The sequence below is a fragment of the Macrobrachium rosenbergii genome, chromosome 41 (genome assembly GCF_040412425.1).
Source record: "Macrobrachium rosenbergii isolate ZJJX-2024 chromosome 41, ASM4041242v1, whole genome shotgun sequence".
NCBI lineage: Eukaryota > Metazoa > Arthropoda > Malacostraca > Decapoda > Palaemonidae > Macrobrachium > Macrobrachium rosenbergii.
This window is the reverse complement of record NC_089781.1, coordinates 81,256,889-81,270,606: the sequence shown is the minus strand read 5'-3', so window position 1 is coordinate 81,270,606 and position 13,718 is coordinate 81,256,889. Positions and strand designations below refer to the sequence as shown.

The 13,718-nt window shown below is 37.3% G+C and overlaps 1 protein-coding gene across 1 annotated transcript in view; it reads left to right on the top strand.

Annotated features, from left to right (window-relative positions):
• The window catches only part of LOC136826924 (A disintegrin and metalloproteinase with thrombospondin motifs adt-2-like), a 282,157-nt gene that overhangs the window by 218,964 nt on the left and 49,475 nt on the right, over window positions 1-13,718 (top strand). Inside the window, exon 4 of the mRNA XM_067084499.1 lies at window positions 7,535-7,715. Coding sequence (XP_066940600.1) covers window positions 7,535-7,715 — 181 coding nt within the window. The remainder of the gene's footprint in view (window positions 1-7,534; window positions 7,716-13,718) is intronic.

Sequence of the window (13,718 nt, the reverse complement as noted above, 5' to 3'; positions counted from 1 at the left end):
TATTATTATTATTATTATTATTATACCGTCCAAAAAATTATCAGTATATTTTATAAGATAATAACTCTTGCTCCATCTGAGAATTCCTCGTGTTTCCACTGTTGTTATTGATTAGCTTCTGCGCATGCGCATGTTACACTCCCATTCAGAAAACGAGAGGCTGAAAAAATTAATTGATATCAGTTTTGTTTTCATGTAAACCTTCCACGTGCAAGGAGATTCATTCTTTATGATTTTATGTCTTCAGAGCATGCGTCGGGCGCAAATTCTGTTGATTTTTTTCATTTCCAATAAATTATTTCTAACCTTGAATCCGGGGTCGTGTTGCAATGTATTTTACTCGTTGGTTTCAACTTGCTTCTGTTTGCCGAAGTATAATGGTTTCCAGAACTTTACGGACATTTGCAGAGCACTAAATATTATGATTGAAAAATTCAACCAACCTCAGGCAAGTGTGTGTATATATACTATATTAGTACTGGTTTGTATATAATGCATTCATATTCATTGTAAAGAATCACTGACGTGAGTGTTACGTATTTGATACATTCCTCTATCACATCATTTATTATGTGACTTTTCATTAAAACTTTTTCCGTGAGTGATTGGACGGTCCTGAAAAGTAAAAATAAATTATATATATATATATATATATCATCTATGTAAAAAAGTGAAACAACTTTTCCTTGGTCCTTTACTGATCTGCTAGTGGGATGGACCACTCCGTTGTTTCCTTTTCCTTCGTGGCATTCTGATCAAATATCTTCGTGAATCAGTTACACACACACACACACACACACACACACACACACACACACACACACACACACATATATATATATATATATATATATATATATATATATATATATATATATATATATATATAAATCATCAACACAAATACGTGTGGAACAGAAATAAATTTCTGACTCGTCATATCATCTCTCAGGGTGGAAAGCAAGGGCGTTATCCACTGGGCCAAAATCTAAAAGAAGTTGGAACCTGAGAGCAACTGCACCCAGAAGGCTTGCAAAAGTTTTCCCAACTTCCCGACTCAAGACAACATTTCATTCGGGTGGTCACGTGGAACAGAAATAAATTTCTGACTCACGTCCTCTCTCAGGTGGAAAGCAAGGGCGTAATCCTTTGCTAGCAGAAAAGTTGGAACTGCTAGTAAAGGGCAAGCTAACTGCTTGCATACCAGCAGTTTTCCCAACTTGAAAGGCCCAATAGCAACATTTCTTTCCGTTGTTTCACTCACGTGTGGAACGAAATAAATTTCCTCACGTCGGGATCGAACCAGGTTCGACCTGGGTTCGATCGGCGTGAGTCATTTGTTCCACACGTGATTGTGTGTTGATGTTCTATCTTACTCACTCAGAAGATATTCGAATGAAATGTTGTCACATTCATCATGTTCCATATCTTCCAGTATTCCCTTAAATCAGTTACACACACACACACACACACACACCTGACACATATATATATATATATATATATATATATATATATATATATATATATATATATATATATATATATATATATATTATAATACTGGTAAGCACAGTAATTTTAGAACTTTGATCATTAGTGAAACCTTTTACCTTTTTTTATTGCTGTTATTTCATGTGTAAACTAGCAAACAAACAAAGGGTTATTAGACCGATCAGATTGCCTTCGACGATAACCTTGTTTGAAAATACAATATAAAGGAAATAATAATAATGCAATGGGCAAATATCTGACTGTTTCGACCTTGTTTGACCTTGCCGCTTTGTTATGGAGAAGAGAATTTGTAATTAATGGTTTTTTTATTGTAATTTAAGAAAAATTTTCCAGGCTAATTCAGTTTTCTAAGTCATTGGGAATTGCGTTTCTTAGCTCATTGAATTGAATGCCTAAATTAAATCAGGTTTTTTTTTTTGCCAGGATGCCCTTCAAGAAACCGTTCTGTTCGATTGAGTTGAAATAGTCAACATTTATGGCTTTGTACACTGAAAATATAAATATCTAGGTTAAATTTGTGTTGTACAAAGATTCATCCACTCATCCACCATATCGTGTATATATATATATATATATATATATATATATATATATATATATATATATATATATATATATATATACTGTATATATATATATAAATATATATATATATATATATATATATATATATATATATATATATATATATACTGTATATATATATATAAATATATATATATATATATATATATATATATATATATATATATATATATATAATATATAAATATATATATATATATATATATATATATATATATATATATATATATATATATATATATATATATATATATATAATATATATATATATATATATATATATATATATATATATATATATATATATACTCTTTACCAGTTAACTAAATATTCTCTCTCTCTCTCTCTCTCTCTCTCTCTCTCTCTCTCTCTCTCTCTCTCTCTATCTCTGACCGCAATATATCCTGTAACTACTGGAGCTAACTGTTTATTATTCAGACTTTATCCGGTAACGATAAGCGATTTCAAAGAAGGGAATGTACATACTCGTACTACCATAAGAATTCTGCCTTGATGTCTATGGCGTCAGTGAATCTGAACAGATAAAGTACTGCTTACGTACTTGTGACGTCAGTGAGTCTTGGAAAAGTTGGCTTAGGATAGACTTAATACTTCATTGAAATTAACGAAAAGGTCTGCTTGCAGTGTTGTTTCGTTAATCTCGTAAAGTTGCATGTGCCTCCTTATGACGTCATTCAATCTTTGGAAACATTTGTTTCCGTATATTTGACGTCATTGAGTGTGGGAATCTTCTGTTTATATATTTCTGACGTCATTGGGTCTTGAATTAATTAAGCCCATAATAGGTTTTATTTTGGGTTTGACCTCGTCGTCATATCTCTATGTTCTGTTTATTTGTCCTCGAGGATTATATGCTGATAAGTGAGTTTTGAACGCTTACATATGACAGAGAAACAACCGCACCCTCTCGAAAATATTAAAATTGGTCAAAGTTTCCGATAGATCAAGATACTTTAGTAGAAACGAGATCAGCTTTAGTTGATAAGCTGAGTTCCACATTAGTCTTCCAAGTTGCAAATGTAAATAAAATTGCTTTCTCTCTCTCTCTCTCTCTTCCACATGCACACGCAAATGAACATTAGTATAAAAGGTTAGTTCGTTTTTTACATTAAGCAGGCGGTAGAATTTTGCGATCAATTCAGTTTTTTGTTCAGTGAACAAAATTGTCATAAAAAGTGATGTTTTAGAGAGAACTGAACAGTTCTGTTTTCCAAAAAAAGAAAAAACTTTGTGTATAGATTATTTCGTGGTGCAGCAAAACTAAAATAAAAATGTATCTTTGCTGTCTGAGGTCTCAATGCAGATTTTAGAAAGGGCCTGTTACGAGTTCTCATATGAGAGTTACCAAATTTAAAATTAATTAATAAAAGTAGGAAACATTTATACGGCCATTCTCCTATTACATTGTGCAGTGTAATGTGCTATTAATAACAAAATGGGCCTTTGGATGTTATTTGACATTACAAAACGTCAGCCATCACTTTAGTTTCCAGAAGCCAATAAGATCGTGCAAGGGTTGAAGAATGTTTGGGAACATTGCGTCCGCCTGGCGAAGGTAAACAATGGCGGATGACTTTACAGAATTCAACAGATCATCGTCGTCTTTGATTGGCGAGGAGAGTTTTCCCTGTGGCGCCAGGTCCGGTTTTCCCAATCTTTTACGTCAGTGGTGTCTGCCGAATCGAGATTAAAGACTGCTGTTTCATTCGGAAGTAAACAAACAGAAGAAGAAAGTTAAGTTGAGAAACACAGTTTTATCACAGGTCGTTCAAAAAATGCCCTCCCAGCGTGTAACTTCTGTGTTCTATAAGGTTCTGGGTACCATGTAAACCACAAAGCATGTTTTATGTTTTTTTGTGCATGTTTGTAATCCCTTCGTATAGTACGTACATGCATGAGATAGATAAAATAAAAACAGTCATCTTTTGCGTACGTTAACGAATCTGTAATCTTTTTTACGTGAATAACTCAAAACTGATGTTTTTCTTTCTCTTATATCAAATATTATAAAATACCTTCAGGGTCTGGAACAGAATCGAACAGGCCGTTGTTCTTCAACATGACTTCATTATGTGCGAGCGTCGTGAACGTTAGGTGTTGTCAGATTGTTTTTTTTTTTTTTTTATTAAATTTAGGCGTTCTTTAATTGTGAAAAGCTTGCTTCTATCAAGATAATTTATGATGATAGTTGGCGAAAAACGGAGACATTCCCAATAAACCGTAATTTAAAACGTAATTTCAGCCATGTGACATTACATAATGAGAAATACTTGAAATTTAGAGGAAATGTCTATTCTGCAATGACAGTCATAGCTTGAAAGCGATCTTCTGTAGATGCGTCATTTTGGCAATGGGAAGCATTTTCGTTGTAACGCTATAATAATGGCGCTAAATTATTATTCTGAATAATTCCGTTAATATACCATACTAAATAGTATTGAATTTTTTGATTTTTTCTTCAATAACTTTGTTTGTGTGTGCATGTATATATATATATATATATATATATATATATATATATATATATATATATATATATATATATATATATATGTGTAACACCTGTTTAAATGGTGCTGTGTTGTGTATGTGTACCGATTTTGTAGGCATATATTTTTATATGAAATTACTATATATATATATTTATTTTGACTATGTATAGATGCTGGTACCCAAAATGAAGTGGTGCTCTATTGGTATAGACTACCGATTTTTTTAAGCAGCCTTTAGTGATGAAATTACTAGCCTCGCCCTCTTATTTTGACCCTGTCAGATGCTGGTACCCAAATGAAGCTGGGTGGACTGGTGGGCGGTTGGAGGTGCAGAACAAGCAAACAAGTTTCATAGTGCTTTATATATTGACCATATATATATATATATATATGTGTATATATATATATTTATATATATAAATATATATGTATGTATACACACACACACACACACACACCGCATATGGATATCATAGCAACCGCAGTATTATGTTGATAAAATGAGCATGACAAAGGCTACTTATTCATCGATCCCTTGAACACCGGATCACCTCACAAAGCCCTGTCAGACTAATTCATATCAATTTGACTTACTGATCTCTCTCTCTCTCTCTCTCTCTCTCTCTCTCTCTCTATATATATATATATATATATATATATATATATATATATATATATATATATATATATATATATATATATATATATATATATATATATATATATATATATATATATATATATATATATATATATATATATATATATATATATATTTTAGAGGATAGGCTGTAATCAACGAGTCACATTAAGCGGGAATTTGCTTTTATACTTTTTTACTAGGCCTGGTAGTTTCTAATGTCTCTCCTTATCTAGCTCTGTCCATCCATCTATTTATCATTTTGTGTCCAATAATGATGTAAGCTCCAAGTAAGGTTAATCGTTGTTGATGTGATCAACTAACTCAAGTGTTTGGAAATAGGATTTGTATTACCATTATTATTATTATTATTATTATTATTATTATTATTATTATTATTGTTGTTGTTGTTGTTGCTGTTGAATAAAACTATTTTATAAACAAGCTTTCACATAGTTGATCATAAGAAAGTCAGTATTATTTGAGGATTGTTGCCGAGAAAGGGTGCGAATATGGTTAAGGATTAAGTTGTCAGAAATGTAAAGCAGCACCAAGTAGCTTAGATGATCTCATAGGATAGATTGGACAAAAACCACCATTATTTAAGAAGGTAGTGATGAAGGCAAACGTTGAAAATTTCTGAAAATATATCCTATGTAAGAAAATACTTGAGACATCTTGAACAAGATACGCTGAGTATAATCCTCCTTGTACATACTATACTGTGGTGAGTAATCTATCTTTGTCGTAAAATTGTTTACGACAGGCCCTTCGATTTCAGCACTAGAAACAGCTCAGTAGCATATAACAGATGAGGAATTATGAAGATTATTAGTAGCCTATTCCTCGGGGTGAACTTACCTTGAAATATGATTTTTAACTGAAATAAAGTTTCACTTAGCATCTCTAGACCCTGTGCCAGATATAGCATTCCATCTTCCGACTGTGTACACTTCCGTACGACAAATATACTGTAGGTATTTAAAATCGTACAAAGAAGGAAAGTTATAGTAAAGATAATAGAATTTATTTTTAGAAGCGACGGCAGAAAGTTTCAAACATCACAACAGCGTTATAAATTTATCTTTCAATGACAAGCGTTCTGCTGAAATCCAATGCATGACTCAGTTCAGACAAGTACCTTTCCTGGAACATTTGAAAGCCGTGACGAAAATCACGACCCAAATAAAGTCGTTTCTTACCCCTCGCAAATTTGTTCATGTGCATCTCTAGGCCTGTTTGGTGAGCAAACTATTTCATGCTGCAAACAAAGTCTAGTCATGCACTTTTGCATGCTGCTGGTCATGATTACTTGCTGCAAGCAAACATCTAATTGTCGGAAGTGCTTTTTTATTGGAGCCATTGGGTTGAGTGTGAGACTTTATATATGAAATCTCTCTCTCTCTCTCTCTCTCTCTAGCAAATTCCATAGCTTCCATTTCATTGCGTAGGCAAGTGAAGTACCTGAATGTTTTTAGGGAATGATAAGCATACATATAGATGTATTGATTATTATTATTATTATTTATATATATTATATATTATTATATTATTTATATATATATATATATATATATATATATATATAAAATTGTTAGATCTATAACCATTTTTAAACATAAAGCAGGTACTTATTACTTTTGTTTTCGTTTGGATAATATCGCTGATAGTGAAGTTTGCATTGCAAATAATTTTTAAAATTACTTTATTCTCGACTGCTTTGCTTACAGCTAGAAATGTAGCATTTCAACCTTTGTTTTAGTGGTTATGTGTCTTCGATTTTCCAGTGACTTTGAATTCATATATACGCCGACAGTATTCTCGGGGGCAGTCTAGTGTCGTAAATAACTAATGCGATTTCTCGATTAATTTTTCCATCCCTTTGGTGTTATTATTATTATCATTATTATTATTATTATTATTATTATTATTATTAGTATTAGTAGTAGTAGTAGTAGTAGTAGTAGTAGTAGTAGTAGTAGTAGTAGGTTGGTAAAGTTAATATGATATTAAGTTGTTACCGCTGCCATTGAAATAATAATAATAATAATAATAATAATAATATAATAATAATAATAATAAAATAAATGTTATTATTATTATTCTGATAGAAAGTCGACGAACATGCATGTTCCAATTGATGATAGGAGGTAAAGGCCCATTCAGTGAAATTTATGGTTCTATTTTTCTTTCATATATACTTAAATTATTATTATTATTATTATTATTATTATTATCATTATCGTGTTGTTGTTACTGATCTTGTTATTTTTATAATCAGACAGGTGTAATCTTGGCCAACAACTACACTCACCTGGTGAAGCCCCTGCCAAGCAACACTCTTCGGAGGCGACGGCGTAAGAGGCAGGATGTAGATGGCTTGGAAGAGGAAGTTGAAAAGACTCCAGATGGTCTCCACGTCATTCATTCTAAAAACAGAAATTCGAAATGCGCTGTTTTCAGTAAGTTCTGTTTTTGTTTTAAAGTGATATGTTCATTTCATATATTTTGGTAATTATTGGTGTGTTTGTGAAGTCATTTACAGGGAGGTTAGTAATTGTTGGCGTTTCAATATGGATTTAGTTTAATAATTTGCATTTCGAAATGCAGATAAATTCCGCGATTTTGCGTTAAAAGCTTAAAAAAAATCCAGACACATTAGTTCCCCCTTATCTGCTATAGCTACATTCCACAACCTACTTTGGAAGAGTAAACCGCGGTGATGAGACCATACACAGACCCTGGATGTAATTTGATTGCCATGTAGGCACACTCAGTAGAGAATATTTTAAATCTTGATGTTTTAATTAAATCCCAGGGAATGGAGCTGTGAAATTAAAAAGAGCAGTTATCCCTTTAAAGACAAAACAATAGTGAAATGCATTATGCACAGCCACACTATTTACCGTTAGAAATATTTTTATAAGCTGAGGAGGGGTTGTGGAACAGACAAGTGTGGGTGAGGCATGTAGTGTGTGATACGGGGACAGTGTTTCCTGGCAATTTTCGTATGTGGACTTAGTTGTCAGGCGGATGGAAACTTACAAGGCGTTCACTCTACCTCTGGAATGTTCTTTTTTTTTCCGGTGTCATGGAAGAGTGAATCTACGGATTTCATATCTGCGAATAAGGGGGACTACCGTCTGCTAAAAGTTATACATACTGGAATTTGGAACATCTTCAAGGTAATGGAAAAATATTCAGTCGGTATTCGTTATATTCAGGCTGGTGCAGTGATTATTTACGAACTTCTGATGGCAATGCGAGTTATGTAGTGTCTGGGCAGTATCATTCTTAGGTTATGATCTGTTGTTCTCAGCTTAATCCCTAATTGGAGTCGATGTTTTTAATGAGCCACCTCCAGGTGTTTCTGCCTCGTGTCCCCCTTTTGTTTATTCCTTTCTTTCTCAAGCCTTCTTGAATACCTACAAACTTATGAACCTTACCTTTCAGCCTAATAGCTGTAGTGGGTCTCTTGTCGCAGAGTACGCCTGACATTCCCCTCCAATTATCCATCCGGTCTGAATTCGATAGTTAACCTCTTTATCCGTATTACTTACAGCATCTGTTATTCAGCCTAGATACTTAGACTTAAAGACTCACTTGATGTTCACTTCTCCCAGCACAATCGTGGCTCCCTGATCATTATCCATCCCATCTGTCATATTCAGGCTTTGTTCGACCTCATCTTTCTACTCTCTAACGCACATTTCCACCAGTCTACCTTTCTCTCCAGTTCCTTAATTTTATGCAGTCACAACGATGTCATCAGCGAAGAATATGCATACTATATCAAGGGTGCGGCTCCCCTTTCATCCACGGCCATTACGTCCAGCACAATATTGAATAAGGATAAAGCCTCGCTTAATTATGTTTTATATAAAAATGCAATTGTGCGCAGGAGAGATTTGCCTCTGGGGAATGGGGATGGACTGCCCCCGAGTTTATTGTCTGTAGTTTCGTATTGCTGTTGTTAGCAATGACATGCTTTTTCATTTTCCAAAGCCAGGATAAACAGGGAGGGTTGGAATCAGGCAGAGCATCCGGTCGTAAAACATCTATTAAAACCAATTATGAAATAAGCTGTCTAGAGTGTTAGGTACAGTTGATATTAATGTTGTTGTTATTCAGATTGAGCGAACATTCTTATATAACAAGCTTAAAAGGCCCGTTTTTAAAAAGAAACAAACTGGAAAGAATATAACACTGAATAACAATAGGAATGAATAATAATAAGCAGTTACGAAATCCGATTTATATGTACATTTTTGTGGCAGATAAAACCAGTATTGCAGGTTCAATGTATGAACCACTTGGTTAATTCGGAATACATATGCGTTCAATTAAATTAAGCCCTTATAATAAGAGGCTCCAAAAGAAACAGTTACTCTTACGTTTCAAAACTTTGGCCAAATCTGTAGCTGGAATTTTCCGATCTAATCAGCCCTGTATAGTGCAGCAGATTGCTGTAAAAAATCGTTCAGATAGTGAAACAAGCATGAAATTTGGCACAAACATTCCTAAGACTACGCTCTCTTAGAAAAGGGCGCTGGCCACCTGAAAATCCAAGATGGCGGCTATTTTTCAAAATGGCCGCCATCTATGTTGAGATTCACTGGTTTGGGAGCATCTATTGATGGAATATGCCAGTTTTTTTTTTAAACCTCGACTTTTAGGTTATAAAAATGTTCCATACCACACATTTTATTGAAAACCCTTACTAAATGAATTGTAACCAAGATGGCGTACAAAATGGTTGCCATAAAAGTTTTTTTTTTCTATCCACAGCGCTAGCAGACATAGAGACCAACTGTTTTTATTTAATGGTATATTCATGTGATCAGACAGTTTAACTAATATGCTATTTTCAACTGAAATAGTAATGGTATGGTCACATACAACATTGTGTCTAAGACTGTAACCATAAAAGAAAAGAAGAGAAATACGGACTAAACGCAACCAATCTATGTATAGGTCTCTCAACCTACACCTTTGAAAAAATTCGAGGATAAGAAGGTAGGCATAGCATGACACGTTGGATGCTCAAGCTAGATTATCTACTGAAGAGAGGGCAATATTTATCTAGACTTCACATTTGCAAGTGCACAGAGCTGTGCAGGGAAGACCCAGCTTGTAGCACTTGCACCTTTCCTGACAGCCTGCTTTGCATCCACATTTGGTAAGCTGTTGGCAACTCTTGGCTAAGGGCGAGTTGGTTGTCCAGAGGACTTGCCATGCTTCACCAGACTTTTGCCATCCCCACTCAGCAGGGTTCTCTGGCTGTGGCTGACACTGGTGGCCTGCCCCACACACAACCAGCCTGGTACGCAGCACGCTTGGTGTGTTGGAGGAGAGCTCCTGGTTGGTGGAATGGCCTCATATGCCCTTTGTTTTCTGGCAAACATATCAAGTCTAGCCTCATCCACAGTGCCAGCAGTGCTGGATCTTTCATACATAAGTATGACAAACCTCTCCAGGACCTTCAGGTCACTCTCTTCCACTCTGAGAGGGTAGTGACTCAGTTTGGAGAACACAGTGGAGGCCTCTGGAAAGATGTTCCATGTCTGCCAGGCGGTCTTCTTGCCCTTGCTCCGAAGGCTGACACTGTATCACAGCCTGTGAACGCATGGAAGAAGAGCATGCCATTCACCTTCTCCTGGCCCAGAGAGTTGCACAGGTCATGCACAGCAATCCAGCGCAGGCTCTGGCCTTGGCCAAATGCCACCCATAGCTTCTCTAGCCCTAGATTGTGGAGAGTGGAGAAAGCACTGACTGCAACGACAAGAACATCTGTGTCATTTGCTTTAACCGTGATGGTCTTGGCTCCATGTTCTGTGGCATATTTGGCATGGAGAAAGATGCGGGTGTCAGCTTCCTCATGAGAGCACTTTTCCAGTCCCTGAAGACTAGCCTCATGAGTGCTGAGGACAGCAGACCCTTTCGTGGCAATGACAACATTTGTGGCAGACATCTGGGCAACTTTGTCTGCCAGGAACTGGAACAACTCTGTCTTGTTGGCATCGTGTCTTAGGAAATTGCGCCAGTTGGATGGAATTGTGTTCTTGTCTGTCACCTTGCGCCTTCCTCCTTGACCACGTTGGAGCCTGGTCTCAGCTTTGAGGCTGGATGTATTGTATACATCAAATACAAGATGTGATGATGTGTACTTGCTGCTATAGGATTGTATCACAGGCAAGAAGTCGCAAAGTGCATAGCCCTCAAAGGTCTTTCCTTTCTTTGGTGGCAAGGCATGGACCAAAGCTGATCCATCTACAATGAGGACATCAGTCTTTGGTTCTTTGTCTTCTAGTGTAACATGACTCTCCAGGACCGAGGTCAGCTGAGACTTCTGACATGTGTACAGCCTACCACCCTCACTAAGGGAAGCTGGGAATGTTTGATTCTCGTGCTGGAAGAATTCCTGCAGATCACATTCACGGCTCTGACAGGATATAAATAGCTTTGAGAAAAGCTGGCAATCCTCCTTCAGAAGTTTCTGCTTGACTGTTCTACAGGAGCAGCTTCTTGCCTGAAGAAGTCAGTTCTGTTCTTCTTTATCGGCTCATAGAAGGAGACTGCATTGTTTGCCAAAGAGTCTGAAAACTTCTGAAATTTAGTGCGGCCTCTGTCAAGGTGTGTCTGTAGAAGTTCTGCTGAGCTGGGGTGGGCAATGTCTTTGTTGTCAATGGAATACAGATCCTGGCTCTCTTCCTGAAAAGGACTTCCCAAGTGTTGCAAAGCCAATGACAGCTTGCTGACTCTCTCCAAGAATGTCTTCTGCGCATGAGGTGTTTGTTCATGGTGTGTTGTCTGCTCATTAGACTCCTTACTTTGAACCTCTGTTTCGTATGCAGACACCAAGCGGATGATCTCTGGGCCAGCCACCATCCATCTTCTGAGTGCTGATGGATCTTCAGTCAGCCCAATGGCTCCGCCATCAGCCTTTATAAAGGCATTGGTCTGCTCATGAGCTTGGTCAAGAGCCATTGCTGAGAACTGGCGACTGGTCTTGTGCACAACAAAGTTGCCAGCCTTGAACTCCTTGTGCAACTCTGGGTGTGAACTCTAGGGTAAGCATGTCCCTGAGGTGAATAGGCAGCCAACGAGCATAGTTTGTATTATTGTTGGAAAAGAAGTAGGGTATCAGCTCATGCAATGCCTGGCAGTAGAGGACAAAATTGGCCTCACGGAAGGACCTGATCAGTAGGAATATCACAAGTTCCATAGACAACACCATGTGCCAGAAGTGGAACTGTGGACTCTGCTGTCTTCGAAGGTCACACCACTCCTCAAACTCTAATGCCTGCTCATTGTTGTTTGCTTTCTCAGCACAGTAGTCAGTGTATGCTGTCCTCAGGAGTTTGTACAAACTAGAGGCTGTAACCTGGTGCATCTGCCGTGTCCTGGTTACACTTGCAGCTGACAGGAAGGATTCTGCAGTTCCAGATGAAGCAACTCCTGCCTCCACCAGAGCTCCTGTCCAACCACTGCCATGAAGAAGAGTACCAAGAGATGTCATTGCTGCCATCTCAATGTGCAGACCACCAAACATTACCAGATACTTGTCTTCGCCATACTGATCAGGCCACTGCCACTGCACCTGCTTTGCTACGGCATAGATTGGCTGATCAGCTGTGATTATGGGTATCTGGCCAGGGTTCAGAAAATCAGTGACATCCTGCACTTTCTGCATCACGTGTTTGATCGTAGCAACAGAATGAGCCTGATCACGCAGGAGAGGAAGCAATGAAGTTATGGTTACTTCAAATTCTGGGCTTCTCTTCATTGAAGCGTGATGAGCTGACCACGTCAGATTCACTGCATCATCTATTTCCTGGGTGACTATGACCTTGTCTAGCCACTGATACTCCAGTGCAAGCTGTGGCCCCAAGATATCTGTGGGTGGCTTTGGTATTGCAGTGTTTGGTGGCACAGGGTTCTTTGTTTGAAAGGAAGCTGGTGAGATGTTTGTGAATGTGTCCGGCAATTCAGGCACCGACCTCACTTTCTCAGGTGCAAACTTTAGTTGCTGTCTTTCCTGTCCAGTGTTCTCCTTGGTGGGGTGCTGAAATATGGAGATGCTAGTTCCATGGAAGGAGGTAGTGGCAGTAGTTGCAGATGGGTTGTGGTCGATGTTGTCCATCACTGCAGTGGTGAACAACCCTTTTCGCAGTACTGGGGACAGACCACACCTCCTCCACATATTTGCTAACTGTGGCATCTCCTAACTGTGCAGAGACCTCCAGTACTCTGTCATAAGAGATACTGAGGCCATACTGATGTAGCATTTCAACCAGGTTTCTCTTCCTGGTTTTGGCATAGACTGAGAGTCCCATGTAGACTGGGAATGGTGTTTCTCTGTCTTTGGAGTGTCTATGAGTTGTTGCTCCTCTTTGTATCGGGAGTAGCAGTTGAACTGCATGAGCTGTGCAATGGCCTGGTCTGACTTTGATGCTCCAAATCGT